The sequence below is a fragment of the Pterocles gutturalis genome, unplaced genomic scaffold (assembly GCF_000699245.1).
Source record: "Pterocles gutturalis isolate BGI_N339 unplaced genomic scaffold, ASM69924v1 scaffold6031, whole genome shotgun sequence".
Lineage (NCBI taxonomy): Eukaryota > Metazoa > Chordata > Aves > Pterocliformes > Pteroclidae > Pterocles > Pterocles gutturalis.
In genome coordinates, this window is record NW_010102844.1 from 33,315 (window position 1) to 49,310 (window position 15,996).

The 15,996-nt window shown below is 47.2% G+C and overlaps 1 protein-coding gene across 1 annotated transcript in view; it reads right to left on the reverse strand.

The window, feature by feature from the left end:
* Positions 1 to 4,479: 4,479 nt before the first annotated feature.
* SORL1 (sortilin-related receptor, L(DLR class) A repeats containing) overlaps positions 4,480 to 15,996 on the reverse strand; it is a gene marked incomplete at its 5' end in the record, with an annotated part of 19,349 nt that continues 7,832 nt past the window's right edge. Inside the window, 16 exons of the mRNA XM_010086438.1 lie at positions 4,480 to 4,667; positions 5,012 to 5,224; positions 5,343 to 5,535; positions 6,203 to 6,309; positions 7,085 to 7,259; positions 8,096 to 8,260; positions 8,360 to 8,479; positions 8,958 to 9,142; positions 9,726 to 9,822; positions 10,108 to 10,190; positions 11,377 to 11,449; positions 12,420 to 12,524; positions 12,957 to 13,069; positions 13,456 to 13,625; positions 14,172 to 14,298; positions 15,489 to 15,617. Coding sequence (XP_010084740.1) covers positions 4,600 to 4,667; positions 5,012 to 5,224; positions 5,343 to 5,535; positions 6,203 to 6,309; positions 7,085 to 7,259; positions 8,096 to 8,260; positions 8,360 to 8,479; positions 8,958 to 9,142; positions 9,726 to 9,822; positions 10,108 to 10,190; positions 11,377 to 11,449; positions 12,420 to 12,524; positions 12,957 to 13,069; positions 13,456 to 13,625; positions 14,172 to 14,298; positions 15,489 to 15,617 — 2,123 coding nt within the window. The remainder of the gene's footprint in view (positions 4,668 to 5,011; positions 5,225 to 5,342; positions 5,536 to 6,202; positions 6,310 to 7,084; positions 7,260 to 8,095; positions 8,261 to 8,359; positions 8,480 to 8,957; positions 9,143 to 9,725; positions 9,823 to 10,107; positions 10,191 to 11,376; positions 11,450 to 12,419; positions 12,525 to 12,956; positions 13,070 to 13,455; positions 13,626 to 14,171; positions 14,299 to 15,488; positions 15,618 to 15,996) is intronic.

Below are 15,996 nucleotides of genomic sequence, written 5' to 3' on the forward strand. Positions count from 1 at the left end.
ATTGCACCATTTCCCTTCCAAAGTCCATTTGAAGGAGACTTGAAAGTTGTTTTGGAAAATGTTATTTTGGTCTTTCCTGAACACGGTTTTACATTTCCACCAGCAAATTACTGAAGTTTGTCATTAAACACTTCTCTGTCCCTACAAAGAGATTTCAAGCCCGCAGATCCTAAGACTGCAATCTGCCCTGCAAGGAAAGGGTGTGCTGCTCGGTGAGAGCTGCTGGCCCCGGTGAGGCTTCCCCAGTGGCTAATATGAGGCTGGGGCTGCTTTTTGGTGACTCCAGAAACACGATTAGTAAATAATCCTGCCTGGTCGGTTGTCTGGGCAAGGCAGGTCCCCCTCCACCCAGACAGGAGCTTTCAAGTCACTTCTCCCAAGGTTTCTAGGAACCAGGAGGAAGCAATACCATTTTGAGACCACCAAGGTGACCTGCAAACACAAAGGTGCTTTGGTCACGAGGCAAAAGGCATGGATGTTAGTCATGGCACGTGCTCCTGCACACACGTGTGCTCTCTCCTCCCCTTTCTGGCTGGGTATCATATGTATCTGTATGTAACTGGATCTCTCTGACCAAGGAAAATAGTCTTCCCAGGACTAAATCCACAGCTCTCTCCTGCTGATGCTGTGTCAAGGCAGGAGCGCATGGCACAAGTTACAGCGGGGTTAGCTGGGGTGGGAACTTACAGCCCACCAGCTATTCTGCAGATGAAATATCTGCATGCGCAGTTTTCCCCTGCAGTCAACACGACATGCTTCACCCCTCTCTGAAATTCCTGTCCGTGTTTACCTGGGGTATCAGCCGAGCAGCAGAGGAGCTGTGAGCCCACGTGCTGGCTGGCTCCTGTGTGCACCCGGAGCGGGTGCTGGGCTCTGTGGAGCTGGGGCGAGCAGCTCACCACAGCCGTTTTATGGAGGAGGCAGATGAAGGAGTGATGGGATTTCTTCAGGCTGAAAGAATCGCTTTTTTGACCTTGAACGGGTGTTTAGATCTCAAGCCTGGAAAACAGCATCTCCTCGTCCTTTCTTGTAAAAACTAAAAACCCCAGCTCAAAAATACTCCCCAAAACCCACCAAAAAAAACTGAGCCAAAGAAGAACAAACCTCACAGTCACTCACCCCACCCGATTTTAGTGTTCAGCCTTCATCTTTTGTTCAAATGGACTTAAGAGTACCAGCAGGCATCTGCAGTGAAATCTGAAATGGATGCTAACACACACTAAGTGGAAGAAGTTCCTCATAACCAGGGTACTTCCCATACCCCTTTTTTCCATATGGATCCAAACATTTCACTGGGTTCTTATGAGGTAAACCTAAGTCACCTCACAAAAGTCAGGGTAACAATTCATGTCACATTGCATAAGGCTACCGAAACAAAACCAGAACAAAATATGCATCTGCATCCATGTACCATATTTACACCAGAACCCTCCCACCCCAGATAAATCTCTGTGAACAAGCTTCCGTGCTTCAAAAGTTCATAAAAATATACAATTTACCCAGAACTGCATCTATCCTGCTCACTCCCCGCCGGGGGTGTAGATTTCTCTATCTCTATATAAAATCAACTAGCCCTGTGAAGTTGCGTTGCTGAGAGTCACTCCCCACCGGGGGCGTAGATTTCTCTCTCTATATATAAAATACACTAGCCCTGTGAAGTTGCGTTGCTGAGAGCACAGTGGTGATTTTTGCAATGAAGGGGAAGTCTCGGAGCGTAGGGCATGTCGGTGCATTACAGCACAGTCCACACAAGGGAAATGCAGCTTTGCACAAAGCCCGCCTGCTGCAGCGTCCCCAAAGCTTATGACCGGGGGCGTAGATTTCTCTCTCTATATATAAAATACACTAGCCCTGTGAAGTTGCGTTGCTGAGAGCACAGTGGTGATTTTTGCAATGAAGGGGAAGTCTCGGAGCGTAGGGCATGTCGGTGCATTACAGCACAGTCCACACAAGGGAAATGCAGCTTTGCACAAAGCCCGCCTGCTGCAGCGTCCCCAAAGCTTATGCAGCGCAGGGGTGACTCTGCAGACCGAGGGCAGAGGGCTCTGTTCCGCCCACGGTGCGTCAGTGAGGCGCAGGGAACCGGGAGCGTTGCTTTTGAGTACAGTATCACAACAAAATGCTTTGCTGGCAATAGTCTGAGCTCCGTATGAGTGTCGTGGAGCCACGGGTACAAAGGAGCCTTTCAGAGTGACCAGAAGTGACCTGTCCCCCAGCTGATGCTTGAAAGCATCCAGCCAAGGGATTTCTGCAGAATATAAAGTGGTTACAGGGTCCCCTTTGGCATCTTCCAGACAGAGATAGGCTAAATTCTACTCTCCTTACTGGAGCGTATTTACCCTGGGGGAGTAAAGTAGCAGTATTTAACCAAGAGTAATTCTCACCAGAGAGGTGCACCAGCTTCTGGGATACTCTACTGTAGTTTTCAGTTACTTGTGCCAGAAATATCTGCTTAGTAAGGAAGGGGTTCAATACTCTCTATATCTGCTTTTAGGCTTTCTGTCCTGTATAAAATCTTTTGATTTATATCTTTAGAATAGTTTAGCTTCTGGGTCAGATTCTGGTCTCTCTGTGTAGCTGTCATTCTAGGCAAACTGAGCTATACACACTGGGTTGATACGCCCAAAATTTTGACTCCTGAACAGCACCGGACCCACTCATAATATTTGTAAAATATTGCAATTCTGCCAGCTCCTTGCTACTTATAAAAATCTGATTATAGTTTGGTCCCAGCTTTGTGGGAAAAAACTGTCCCTGGGAATGGTAACATCAGTAATTGAAAATAGAGTTAGTATTTCTATAGCGTATCAAACCATACAGATCTTAAACTTTTTATACATTTTCTATATGTGAAATTAAATGGATGAGTCACGTATCAAAACATAGTTGGCCCCTCTCATTTAATCTGTAGGAAGACTGCATTTATAACTTAATTTACACAGCAAAAATACTTTTGATTTAAACAAAGAAAACAGCGTGACAAGACAGTGTGCTGTATTTTACTGGTGCGAAGCTTTGCACATGTAGAGCACAGACAGACGTGACCCATGAACATCTGCTCGTGTCATTGCTCTTGGGTTGGGAAATAATTGGATTTGTGGTGAGATTCACATTTTGCTATCCCAAAAAAAGCTCGACAGTGGTAACCAGACATTTGTACTGCTTAGCTCTGTAGCCAGTATTATGTCTGCAAATGTGAGATGACTAGTGATGGGAAAATAATATATTTGTATATGTATATATGTGTTACTTCTAAAGCTGAAGGTACAGCTACTTTTAGGAAATGCTAATGAAGGAGGATTGAATCCCTGCTGTAAAGCAAACGAATTTAGATGTTTAGTAATTACAGCTCTGTACGACTGTGGAAAATCTGTGTCCTGAGCTCTTTCCCAGTTGCACACACTGGAGGCTCCCCCTTCTGTCCCACCGACACAGCAGCATCTTAGAGAAGCTCCACGGAGGAAAGGGCTCCTGATTAGCTGGGAAGCGTGTTTTAAGGTGTGCGCTTTAACTTCAGGTTGTGGCAAATTTTTTTTCAATTACGTTACTGACGTAAACTACAGATGAATTAGGCCACGCGTGATGGGCACGGTCAGCAGGTCAGTAACTGCAGGTGCCCCCCGAAGGGGTTTGGGCAGCAGTGGGAGGGAAGGGCATGGCATGGACTGTTGTTACTGCACACCCGAAAGTGAGGGTCAAAACCACAACGCCTGGGTGCTTGCACAGCGCTGCCAAAGGATTCTGCAGCGCTGCTGCCCAGGGGTAAGCTCTCTCCTGTGGGCAGAGCCCAGAAACCCTCCTGCTAACGGCCCGTGGCGTGTCGCACGTATGCACGAGGGTTTGCACGACCCTTGGCAGCACAGCTTGGTAGGGGTGTTTTTGACTTAGAGGTAGGGCAGCAAGAAGCTAAACTCACATATCAATTATGTGCTGCAGTATCTTGACCTAGACTCTGAGACTGCTGAAAGATTGTGTCTTTTAATATGGGGGAAAATATGTAAAAGTAAGGATTTTTGTTATCGTGGCAAGAACAATGATGGGGATGCCAGGATACTACTGCCTTGCAAGATAAAGTGGCACATGTTCTACACAATAATGTGTACAATGTCTGACGACTTTGGAAATCTGTTCTCAAGCAGATTTCCCAATAAATTAAAAAACAAAAATACTTCCATATAAAACGAAGTCCAAAGGATTTTTTTTTTTTAAGTAAAAGCAAAATCTTCAGGGACTATATTACTTATCTCTCTCTACATATAGAATCTCCTGATTTTTTTTTTTTACATAAATTTATTCTTGTCTTAGAAAAATAAAATGAGTAGCCAATTTAGTCAACGGAAAATATCTCACAGACTTAAAAGCATGCCCAGCAAGCATAGCCTTGTAAGACTAAATGAATGTTAAATCAAAGCAATTTGTTACTAAACCAACCTAGTCTGCAATTCACAGTTGTTTACTACAAAGTGTATTCTTTAAAAGTTTTTGGCCCATATAAAAATAACATATTGCAACTCAAAGTGCATTTTTAAAATAAACAATCAACTATTTTTATCAAATAAAATATTTACACCATTTGGTTTTTACAGTCAGAAATGCGCTTCATGCGATGACCATGGGAACGTCATCTGAAAATCCAGTTATCATTGGGGCTTCGTCATCCTCATCTCCTGAAAAACAAACCCAGAGCTCTGTTACGCTGCCCTCGGTGTTTCACGGGGCACGACTAAATGGGCTACTGAAGCTGGCCCCAAAACCAGCTTATCATGGCCTCGCTGGTGCTCTTACCTGGTTGTTTTATCTGTTATACCCAAGTTTTAACTGATTTGCAGTAATGGGAGTAGTTTAAGTGAAGTTGATAAAAACATTTATCTGGGACAGCTTTGTGCTCTTAGAACAGGACCAAATCCATAGGGATTTTTATGCCAAAGGTGGCCCAAAGCACAAGGGAGAAGTTAGGTCTTGCACTCCTTTCACATCCTTAAGGCTGTACATGAAACCAAGGGCTACGTACCTAAATCATCTCCCGAGGAGAATATGGCCGAGCCCAGGCGGGAGCTGTAGTGGCTGTTTGCGAAGGCAGTGAAGCTGTTCTGCAGCTGCCTGTGCCTCATGTACAGCACCACGAACCCAATCCCGAGGGTCACCAGCAGCAGGAACAGTACCGGTACCACGATGGCAGCAACATCCATGGATCTGCCGGTTTTTGTTGCAGAGGAGTCTTCACCTACAGATAATGGAGGGAGAGACGTGCCATTTGCAACTGACAGCACACCTCTCCAGTGAGTTTGTGGGGCTTTCATTAGTCTTTGTTAAGGAGGATGGGGAAAATGCCAGGGACTTACCCGTTCCTAGCTCATCATAGAGAAGCGTGGCTGGCTCGCCGCACATCTGCCCGCTGTACAGGCACCTTGCCTGAACGGTGAATGAGTAGTTGTGACCTATCTTCAGGTTGGACACCTTGAAGAAGTTTTCTGTGGTGTTCCCGAGATAAGCCGTCATGTTCATCAAGCTGTCAAACATGTGAATCTCGTAACCCTGAGAGTTGTGAAAACAAAGACACAAACCCCAAATCACTGGGCTGCAGAGGTCAGGTTTGCTCCTTCTGGCAGGGCTTGGAAATTTGTTTTTTCCTCCTGAACCTAGCTTTGATGCAAGGCAGTGGGCTATCAGCTGGGAGAGAGCAATGTGGAGCCTCCTCCGGGCATCTGTCAGCGTGCGCTGACCTTGGCCACGTCAGGGAGAAGATTTTGGTCTGTCTGGTTCCACTCGAGACCACCCAAAACAGAGTCCAGTAACGGTGATGGCTTTTTTTGGCATTGTTTGCTACCTGTCTGTGCCCTGATAGAGAAGATGTCCCAGACTCTTTATCTAAGTCTAAATAATGCCAGTTCTCAGATGCTACCGATGTGCTTCCCGGTACGGCGGGGCAGTGTCCTGTTCCCAGTCCCTTCACATGTGACAGTTGACCTTTTCCAAGAAGATAATTATGTTCCTAAAAGGTGACCGATTGGATCTATCAGCTTTAGTGCCTCAGGCGTGGTAGGAATTGAAGTGAGCTCTAGGTGGGGGTCTCACCAAGGACACCGGGGCGAGCAGAGCGTGCTGGTGTACTGTAAAGAGCCTGGGAAAGGAGCCTTGCAGGGACTCTGCTCCGGGTTTTCTGAAACACTGCCTGTAGGATGGGAGAGACAGCACAACTTACCCGGCTTTCATTGAAATTACTTTCTTTTAATGCCAAACTCTTCCAAAAAAGCAGAATGTGGTCATTTTCTGTTATAATTTTTAAGGCGTCTGGTGCAGACAGTGGAACTGCAAATGAGAACAACGGCAGGCGGGTTAGGTTTTAACACTGGTGGCACTTTTCTTTTGGCTTTGGAGAAAGCAATAGGGTCACTTCATATTCTTAGTATTTGTATTCTCAGCATTCCTGTTCTTAGTCATTTGGTCACTTAGTATTTTTTAGGGATCAGCATGGTATTCTGCTTAGAACAGGGCTGTGCTGGAGTAGAGGACACGGTGGCGTGTGATCTGGTAGGAGTTTTTCCGTGAGTTTTAGAAAGCAACAGGGTCACTTCGTATTCTTAATATTTGTATTCTTAGCATTCCTGTTCTTAGTCACTTAGTCACTTGGTCACTTAGTATTTTTTAGGGATCAGCATGGTATTCTGCTTAGAACAGGGCTGTGCTGGAGTAGAGGACACGGTGGCGTGTGATCTGGTAGGAGTTTTTCCGTGAGTTTTTATGGTAGGACCATAAAGGTATTTTATTGTGTCCACACAGCCAAACAGGTGTCTTTCCCATCTCCACCTAGGCGGGAGAAAAACTCCCTGGCTATCATTTGAGAGGCTTCCTCTCTGCTGCTGCTGTTTGGGGGTTTAATTGCCCTCCCTGGGAGCTGCAGAGAGGCCCCTCAGAATTGGGCTTTGGCTGTGGGAGAGGACTAAGCGATGCAGAAACCCGACTGCAGCCTCCAGCCAGCGCAGGGGTGGGATGGATGGCGTGTGGGACGGGCGCTGGATTCCTGCCAGCGCACACTGCTGGAGGCACTCCCCCCAGCACCCACCCAGGGTACTTTTTCCTTTACCTGTGTTGATCTTCATGCTGGATTCTTTGCTCATGTTTCCCAGTTGAACAATCACGTGGTATTTGCCTCCCGGTTCAAGTTTCTTAATGGTGTACTCCACCGTGCTGTTCCGGGTTTTCACTTTGTAGATTTTATCTGTTTTTCTTACTAAGTCTTTAACTGCGACAGCATATAACTGGAGGGGGAGGAAAGGTACACGTAGTGAGAGATCTTACTTTCCTGCAGACTTGCTAGCAGTCTTGTACAATGGTAGGACATTCGATGGGGAGGGGACAAAATTTGAACTAAACCGTGCCTGCGCTCTACAGAAAGCCTGGGAAGTAAGCTTTCAAGCCTCTTGCTGGACTAGCTGGATCCCTGCCCTAGATCAGTATTTACAGATACAGAAAATGCAGTTACTGGAACAGACGAGGGCAGGAGGAGAATCTTGGGTTGTATTTCTTAATGAATCACAAGGATGCAATGCAAACTCCTGCCCTGTCAAAGTTTCCGGTTTTGCCAGGAAGATTTATACCTTTAAACCTTTGCTGCTAAAGTCTCTGGACCAGAATAGGAGCGGAAAGCTTGCTGAGAAAATGACTCGCCTTCAATGGAGCGAGACCTGACCATACACCAGTGTGCCAGAAAACAGGACCGGGCTTTGTTGGGGCTGCACCGGCGCAGCTGGAGCGGGAGCAGAGCCCACAGCCCGGCTGGCCCGATGCCTGTCCTGCGGGCTGTGCTCGGGCCCTGGCCAGCACCGACTCCAGGGCTGATGCCCAGAAAGGTGTTTTAGCACGTGCCCAAGTTTGCTTTCAGACTCAGTCTGCAACAGACATCCCAGATCTGACTCTTTTTAAATGCTGCATGAACGTTATAGGGCTGGTCCCAGAGGTGTTAGCACCTTGACTATTTAGATGGAGGGTAGACCTGATATCAGACTCAGTTCTCCATCAGCAGCAGGGCAGGGATCTGCCTTTGAGCCAGGGTTTTGTGTGCAAAGGGACAGGAGAAGGCACTGTGAGCTGTTACCATGTCCTGGTCGGGTGAATCGTAGGGCGATTCCCACTTAATGACTGCGAACGTCTTTCCAGTGTGCACCGAGTGGAGGTGCCGGGGGGGAAGCCGGTTGTCAGGGATCATCTTCACCACAACGTAGTCGGATGGTGGCCCTTGGTAGGGAGACATCACACGGACCTTGAAGGGATGACACAGCGGTTAATACTGTGCCTACACCCTTCGGTACCGAGCTAGAGCCCACAGCGCAGGGAGGAGGGGGACAGAAAAGGAGCCCACCAGGAACAGGTACTGCTCATCCCGCTGCACGATCACGGTGATGTTGTGGGAGGTCGTGGCGGTGCTGTGAGGGCTCCTGTACAGCTCAAGGAAGGATGTGGCATAGAAGATGCCATAGACCTACATAGGAAGAGCACAAAAGGCATGGTAGAGATTTTCACGAGGGCCAGAGCTCCCACCTAAACTTTCACTGGCTGCTGCTTTTTCAGGACATGACGCAAAGACCCTTTTTCCTCTGGGCACTCTCTCCTGCCCCAGGTCAGGTTCAGTCTGCCCTCTCACTGCTGCACTCCCCACCCTGAAATCCTGGGCTCAGCTCTGATAACACAGCAGTCGACTGAAAGACCGCTGGAGCATCATGCTGTCTGCATTTCAGCCGCTTCTCCACTGGATCAGTGGCTGAACAAACAGACAAGGTGGCTTTCCTTGCTTCTGTTTAAGGGACAGCAGGTACTTTCCCTCATTTTTTGGGCATAACATGTTCAGGGTCTTGCAATTCAATCCCTACAAATAATCCTGTTTTATGATTTTGCTTGTGTTTTGGGGCTCTGAGCTAGACCCCAACCCGGCTGGTGAGAAAAGAGAGCTGGTGCCTTACGACATTCCTGGGTCCGGTCCAGCTGCACTCCACCGCAGTCTGGTTGATGGCCTTGGCTTTGAGACTTGGCGATGCAGGTCTTGTCCCACTGGTCACCACATGTACAAAAGACAGAGGGCTGTCACCCAGCTCCGTCTTAGCCCAAGCAGAAATTTCATAGGGGGTGTGTGCTGTCAAATTTGCCACTGAGCAAGAAGAGAAACGCGTGCTATTAGGTGAGGCAAAGCACTGCAATGGCAGGGTGAGAGCACTAGGAAACGGTCAGCAGCATCGAACAATCTTAGACAGGAACCTGCCTCACTTCATTTGCGTTTTGATTCATTTTGAGTAATTTCCTTTATAACAGAAGCACCTGGGACTCTGGTATCTAAGCTACCCTGTGCTTTTCTGTATCAGGATGCTTTCCCATATCTAGACTGTGCACACCCGTGATTTTTCCAAACCAGAAAGTAATCTGATTAATAGGGACATGTACCATATACAAGCCCAAGAAATTGTTGACCTTTTGCAGAGTAGATAAGGAACCACAAACAAAATCCCATGTGATGAGAAAAGACTAGTGCAGCTCTGGAGGATAAATCCCAAATCTGCTTGAAATCTCCAAGTCCTAAGATGAGAGGCTAAGGATTTCCTGGTTTGTCCTCTCAAGATTTATTCTCTTCTAAACAGAAACTATTCAGTTGAAAAAAAAAAAATCCTATAGCCTTGCATAAAAGCCTCTGTTTGGTATTGACTAGAGCAGAATTTTACACTTGGCATAGAAATTACCTTTTTGGATGGACTTTTCTCCTTCTATGCTCAGAGTCCTTTTTTCCTGCCTGTGTGTATCAAATGTCCAGTAGATGTTCACAACATAGCCACCAACCTGTCAAGCAGCAAGGGCACACCGTATGAACTGTCAGCTCAGCTGGTTTGGCATGCAACGAAAGGCTCACTGGTGAAAGTCTTTGCATTGTACTTCCCGTTCTAATTAAGAGAGCTGGGACAGGTGACGAGTAGTAAGAAGTTATTTGGGAGGAAATAACTAGTTTGAAAAAGTAATTCCAATACTGAAATGGGTGACAGCTTATCCCATCTGGTATTCACCATTTACCCAACGCAAGCCTTGTTTTCTTTATTCTAGTTTCTGAAGTAAAGGTAAAAATTTTACCTTGATATTAGTAGTCATTTTTAGGCTGAAACTTATGGAGTCCTCGCTGTAGCTCTCAATGTGTATTACAGGTGGGGGAATGACTGGAAGGAAAGAAAAGGAGAAACAGCTGTTACTGCAGCACAAAGAAATACAAACACTTATCGAGAGGGGGCAGGTAAAATACAGGCTTGCTTTATGGCAATCGTTTCTCAGACCAGGAATCCCATCTTTCCAGCCCTGACTTTGCCTGTATCTAAGACACGTGCCCCTCAGGGAAGGCATTTACGTGCTGTACCTCCATCATTTTTTCAGTCAGCCATCTAAAAGCTGCCTCACCTGTGCCTTGCTTGGCACAGGCTGGAAGCAGAGAGGGGTGGACACAGCTATTGTCCTTCTGAACTCAGCGGGACAAGCTCGTATCACAGTTAATGGCTTCTGGCCTTCAGAGGAACTGGCGAGAGAGGTCAGGAGCTACTGGTGGGGACAGCTGCCAAACGCTCAGGCAAAAACCGAAGTGGAAGTTATTACGGTTCTTTCTACCTCTGTTTTTCTAACCAACAGGTACTCATGTACTTCCTATTATCTGAACTCTGCATTTTTAGTAGCATGCTGTTTTCTTTCCTTCCTTTGTCAACATAGTGAGGATGCACTTTTATCTGACAAATCAGCAGATAATTTTGACACTAGAATACAGGTTTGGAAGAAAAACTTGGCATGAATACAAATGATTTCAAAAGGCTTTTCTAAAAACAGTTTGGAGGGAAATGATGTGCTGTGCTGTTTGAATTTATCTGCCGTAATGTTGTGGAAGTTTGCGGGAGCCTCAGTGGTCTTTTAGTGGTCCAACCTACATGAGATGCAGAAGCCATCATAATCGTAACCTAAGAAGGAAAAGAATGAGCAAGCATCCTTTCAGCCAGTGACAGCAAAGGAGTTAGAGGTAATGTCTCTTGCCTATCTGAAGGTATGATCTAGGCTACACAAGTCAGAAGGAATCCATTTGCAGTCCAGGAGAGAGGGCTTCTCGCCCACTTCCAGGGCAGTACCTCCATCCTACGTGCCACAGAGTTCAGAGGAAGGGTCAGGAACCCGTTCAGACTCGCCACTGAACTCTGAGGCAGATCAACTTAAGTGAAATGGTACAGCAAAGTTGTTAAATAGTGTAAAATGCTCAACAGGGAGGAATAAAGAACAAGGAGGTGGTTATGCATGCTGATGCTAACGCTGCAAGCTTGCATGCAGCCTTTTTGCTGTGTTGTCTGAGTAGACTGAAACAATAACATTTACCTTTGCCTTTTATGGTGGTTATGGATTTGGAATCACTCCAGTTTCCCACTCCTCGACTAGTTACTGCAGCAACCTTTTCAAATAAGAGGGTTAGTTAATATGAACAAATGTACGCCGCCAACATTGTATAATACAAACAGAGAATGAGGTTAGAGCAAGGTTACAGACATGGTGGAGCTCATGGGAAAAGGACTTTGAAGCAAACAATAGCTTAATTACTTGGCAATAAAATGCTTATTACAGAGATAAAGCAGACTACTTTAAGTCAATTAAAGGAATCTAAGAGGAGGGAGGTGCATCCTCTTTGCAGATAACCACTTTCTTATGAGATCTTTATGAGTCCATTAAGATAAGGAGCTTTGGACTCTGTTGGCCATTGTGTAGGTAAGAACCACGCTAGTGAAATCCATGCAATTTCTGAATCCAGGTCCAAAAATTTATTTGGGAACAAATTAGTATGGGAAGGAATACCAAGGAAGGAAAGAGTAGTTCCAACCGAGTGTGAGAATAACATTGATTCATGGGTGGGGAGAGGGGTTTATCCCACCTCCCAGTGACCTCCCCAAAAACCCACATTCATTCAGCACAGGGAGGATGGACAATGGCAGAATATGCATTTCCCATGGCCCAATGTGCAGACTTTCATTTCCTATTCTTATTAGTTCTGTCTATAATTACCCAGCTTCTCCCACATGCATATATTCCCCACAGGCGCATCTGCTTCTTTTCCCACTGATACAGTCAGGACCAAATTTATCTCTGGCCCAGATCCGGTGCAATTGCAGTGACATTGGAGTGGGCAATTAGTAGTGCAGATTTCATAATACAGCCTGGCCTTCTGGGAGAAGAAACAAATAAAGGGGCTTAATTCAGGCCGTGAAATTATATATATTAGCAGTGCAAATGCCAAGCCCCCATTGTGGGTTGACATTAAAGGGCAGAATTTTAACAACATACTTTTTTAGCAAGTACTTGGCTGTGCAGGACTTGGTCTATCTAGTGAAAAGTAATGAGAGCATGCATAGAGCTTTGAAAATACTCACTCTAACTGTGTATAACGTGTTGACTTGTAAGTTCTTGATCTCAGTGTAGTTCTTGGTAGTTCTAAGGGACGACCACTCCTTGGATCCAGCCCTGCTGTATTCCACCTAGGAGCACCAGAACAAGGGATGAGGGCTTCACAGTCAGTGGTACCGCAGGATGACAGGTCCCTCTGTGTCAAAGTGGGAGGTGTCCCTGCCCATGGCAGGAGGGTTGGAACTTGATGGTCTTTAAGGTCTCTTCCAACCCCAACCGCTCTATGATTCTATGAAAGATTCAATAGAAATGAGTATAAAAGCTTAGAAAGGGTGCCAGAAATGAAATCATGACCTTGACAGCTGTGTCGCTACCTACAGCCCTGCAGCATTTCTTCTCCCAACTTGCCGGATGCTCCCAGTGTATTTCCCCTATGAAATGTCCTATTCCTGGCCCACCCCCTTCTGCAGAGGTAGCTGTCTTCAGAGAGGCCAGCTGCCCTCAGCAGCCTTCCCTGTCCCACCACCCATCTGGACTCGGCCCCGTCGGGCAGCAGGACTCACGATGAACTCCCGTATGAGGCCGTGGGCGTTCACGGGGGGACTCCAGGAGCCCATCACCACATCCTCAGCTTCTTTTTTCAGGGACAGCTGAAGATTAAAGGGAGCATCTGGTACTAGGGAGAGAAGCAGAGGTGTTAGTGACAGTCACCGTTGGTGTGTCCAGATAACACTGGGAAAAGCAGGGTCTCCCTGAGAGGCTGGGACAGAGGGGGAAGGGCTAGGCGGTCCTGGCTCATGGAAGATGTCTTATTTCTGCAGCTGTGTCCCAAATCCCTTTCAGCCCCACTCTGGAACAATTAAGCCTTTTTTTGTAACTGTGGTGAAGCTAGGATTTTGGTAGGCTCTTTGCTTTATTGTGCATCCCTTCCTTAGCCTGACCCCCACTCTGCAGGTAGAAGGATCTTGCTCCTTGTGTGTGGTGCTGAACAGTCCCACGGGCTCTTCGCTGCATTGTAAGGAGAGAAGAACTCCACAGTGACACTAAATAAAACCTGCTTACATCCTTCTGGTGTCCGGAGGGTGATGAAGTCATTGGTGTTGTAGACTCGGCTGAGACACTGCACTTGGACTTTCACCTGATAGGTACAGTCAGGCTTGAGGACTTTCAAAATGCTGTTGGTTTTGTTGCTGTGGGTTTCCAAAATCTTCCAGATGCTTTCACCAACCATCCTGCATGAGAGATCACACCCCTCTGGTCAGGACAGGGTTTAGTAACAAAGGCTGACACCATCTATCTGTACGATAAGGGCTTGCTGCTTAGTTTCCTTGTCAGAAAACCACATCACCAGCCTGAAAAGATGCTCTCTCAACACCTGAACTAAACATAGCTCAGTGACTTGTAAGCACCACCCTCTGAGGTTTTCTGTGCTCTCATTTCTTGACTTTGTTCTCATTGTTAGCGGTCCCACAAAGACAAGGTCCGAGCAGGAAAAAAAAAAAACAACAAACACATATAGCCACGTTGCTGTCCGAGTAAATAATCTGGTTGAAATAGAGCTCTCCACAGATGCCCCCTAGCTATTCTGGGTTGCCTTCAGAACAAAGTATTAGAAGATTTTCCAAGCAGAACTAGATTGCATATCGCTCGGTCTTTCAGGCCTGATTCTGTACGGTACTTAGCTGTAAACACAGGCATTCTGATACCCGTGCTCATGCTTCTCTAGCCTTTCCTTGGTATGAATAGCAAGGGGTCGTGCAGCGGAACGCACGGGGTACCTGTAATAGATGTTGTAGACACAGGAGGTCGAGGACATTCTTTTTGGCCGAGCCCATGTCAGAGTGACATCGCCAGAGAAATGGGCCGTCCACTGGAGGTTCTGGACTTTGTACACGATTGTGTCATCTAAGCAAGCAAAGGGAAAAGTTAGTCTATCAGAGGAAAACAAGCCCTTTGCCCAGAAGAGAAACAGGAGTTATGCTGGTAGCACCAACAACATGTGCAGGTAGAAACGGTACTGTGACTGAAGGGAGTATTTGCACCATTTAATTAGATGTGTAATCTGGGCAGGTGTTATTAGTGCAGAAGAACAGGCTCTTCGGAAGGCAGTGCAGAGCAGGAACATACCCCTGGTGCTCTTAGTTCTCCCCAAAACGTCTTGTTTGTCTTTATGCTGCATCATGCAAGCATCCCTTTTTCCCCAAGGAAAGAAAAAACGTGACCGTTGATGAAATACTCTTCAACACCATTTTTGGAAGTGTATGAGTGCAAACTGATCCCCTGCTACTGCCAGGCCATTCCCTGCTCTCTCCCTCCGGGGACCGCATGTCAGCGCCCACATCCAAATGCTGTGGCCTGGCTGCGCTTGGGTGCTCAGCTTCATTCCCAGAGCCAAACTGCTGCCGCTTTGCCTTCTCGAACCAACTGGAAACGAAATGCAGCAGGCACGTGGGTCCACAGACAGGCATGGCAAGACAAGCTATCTGAGGGAAAAGAGATGGTTTCCCCTTGGCACAGCAGCCGAGCTGTGAATCTCGGCAGCTCCTTCCCCCTCTCCCAATCAATATTTAATTAAAGAACTAAAACCTGATTGATGCTCAAACCCCCAAGCAGTGCAGTAGGAAAGCGGCTGAATCACGGCTGGCCAGAGACGGCGATCGATCGCTGTTATCTGCCCAGGGCAGGCTGTGGTGTGCGTGTCCCGCCTGCCTCCACAGGGCCACCGAAGGCCAGCATGGGAGGACCAGTGATGGTGGAGGGGCACGTGCCACGGCTGCCAGGGTCACCTTGCAAAGGAGGATGAAGCTGGAAACTATGGCTCCACCCGTGGGCCGTCTAAAATAGGCAGATTGCTCCTACCCAGTCTAAAGTTGTTTTTCTGTCTGAGGCTGCTGGAAGATGAATTGTCAGTGTAGAAGCTGGATGGGAAGTTTGTCCCAGCTGGTTATAAATGGGCAAGGGGGTAACTTGGACAGTTGGACAGAGGCAGATATGACCAGGATGTTGTGAATTAAAGGTCACACATCCAGGTGAGCACCTCTGTGTGCTAGCGCAGAGCAGAGCACGAGGAATGGGAGAGGAGGGCTGGTACTTACCGGTACAGTTCCTCTCATCGCTGCTGTCTGAGCAGTCCAGATATCCATCGCACCGCTCCGTCACCATAATGCAGGCCTCTCCGTCCTCGCATTTGTAACCATTAGGGCACAACAGGGTGCTGCGAGTGGCTGAAAGAGGCAGAAAGGTTTCAGGGCTCGAAGCAGGAAAGCTCCCTCGCCAGCACCGGGCTGTTTGCAGAGCCAGCGCTAGTTCAAAAGCAGGCGTGATGCTGGGATGGCTGCACGGCAGGGATGGAGCCCAGACAGAGTGTGTCACTCATCCGGCTATCTCCTTACGGCGGCATCTTCTGGCATGATCACACACAGTAGCATCAGAAGAACCTGGAACTTATTGCACTGAAAACAGCAGCTGAACTTCTAATGAGAAGAGCACTGGTTGTTTGGCCTTTTTTCCCCCTTTTTTGCAGTAATACTGCATTTACTGCATCTACTCCACCAGCAATAAAACTCCTTGGTGGCTCCCCTGTCCTCACAAAGAGTTTCCCAA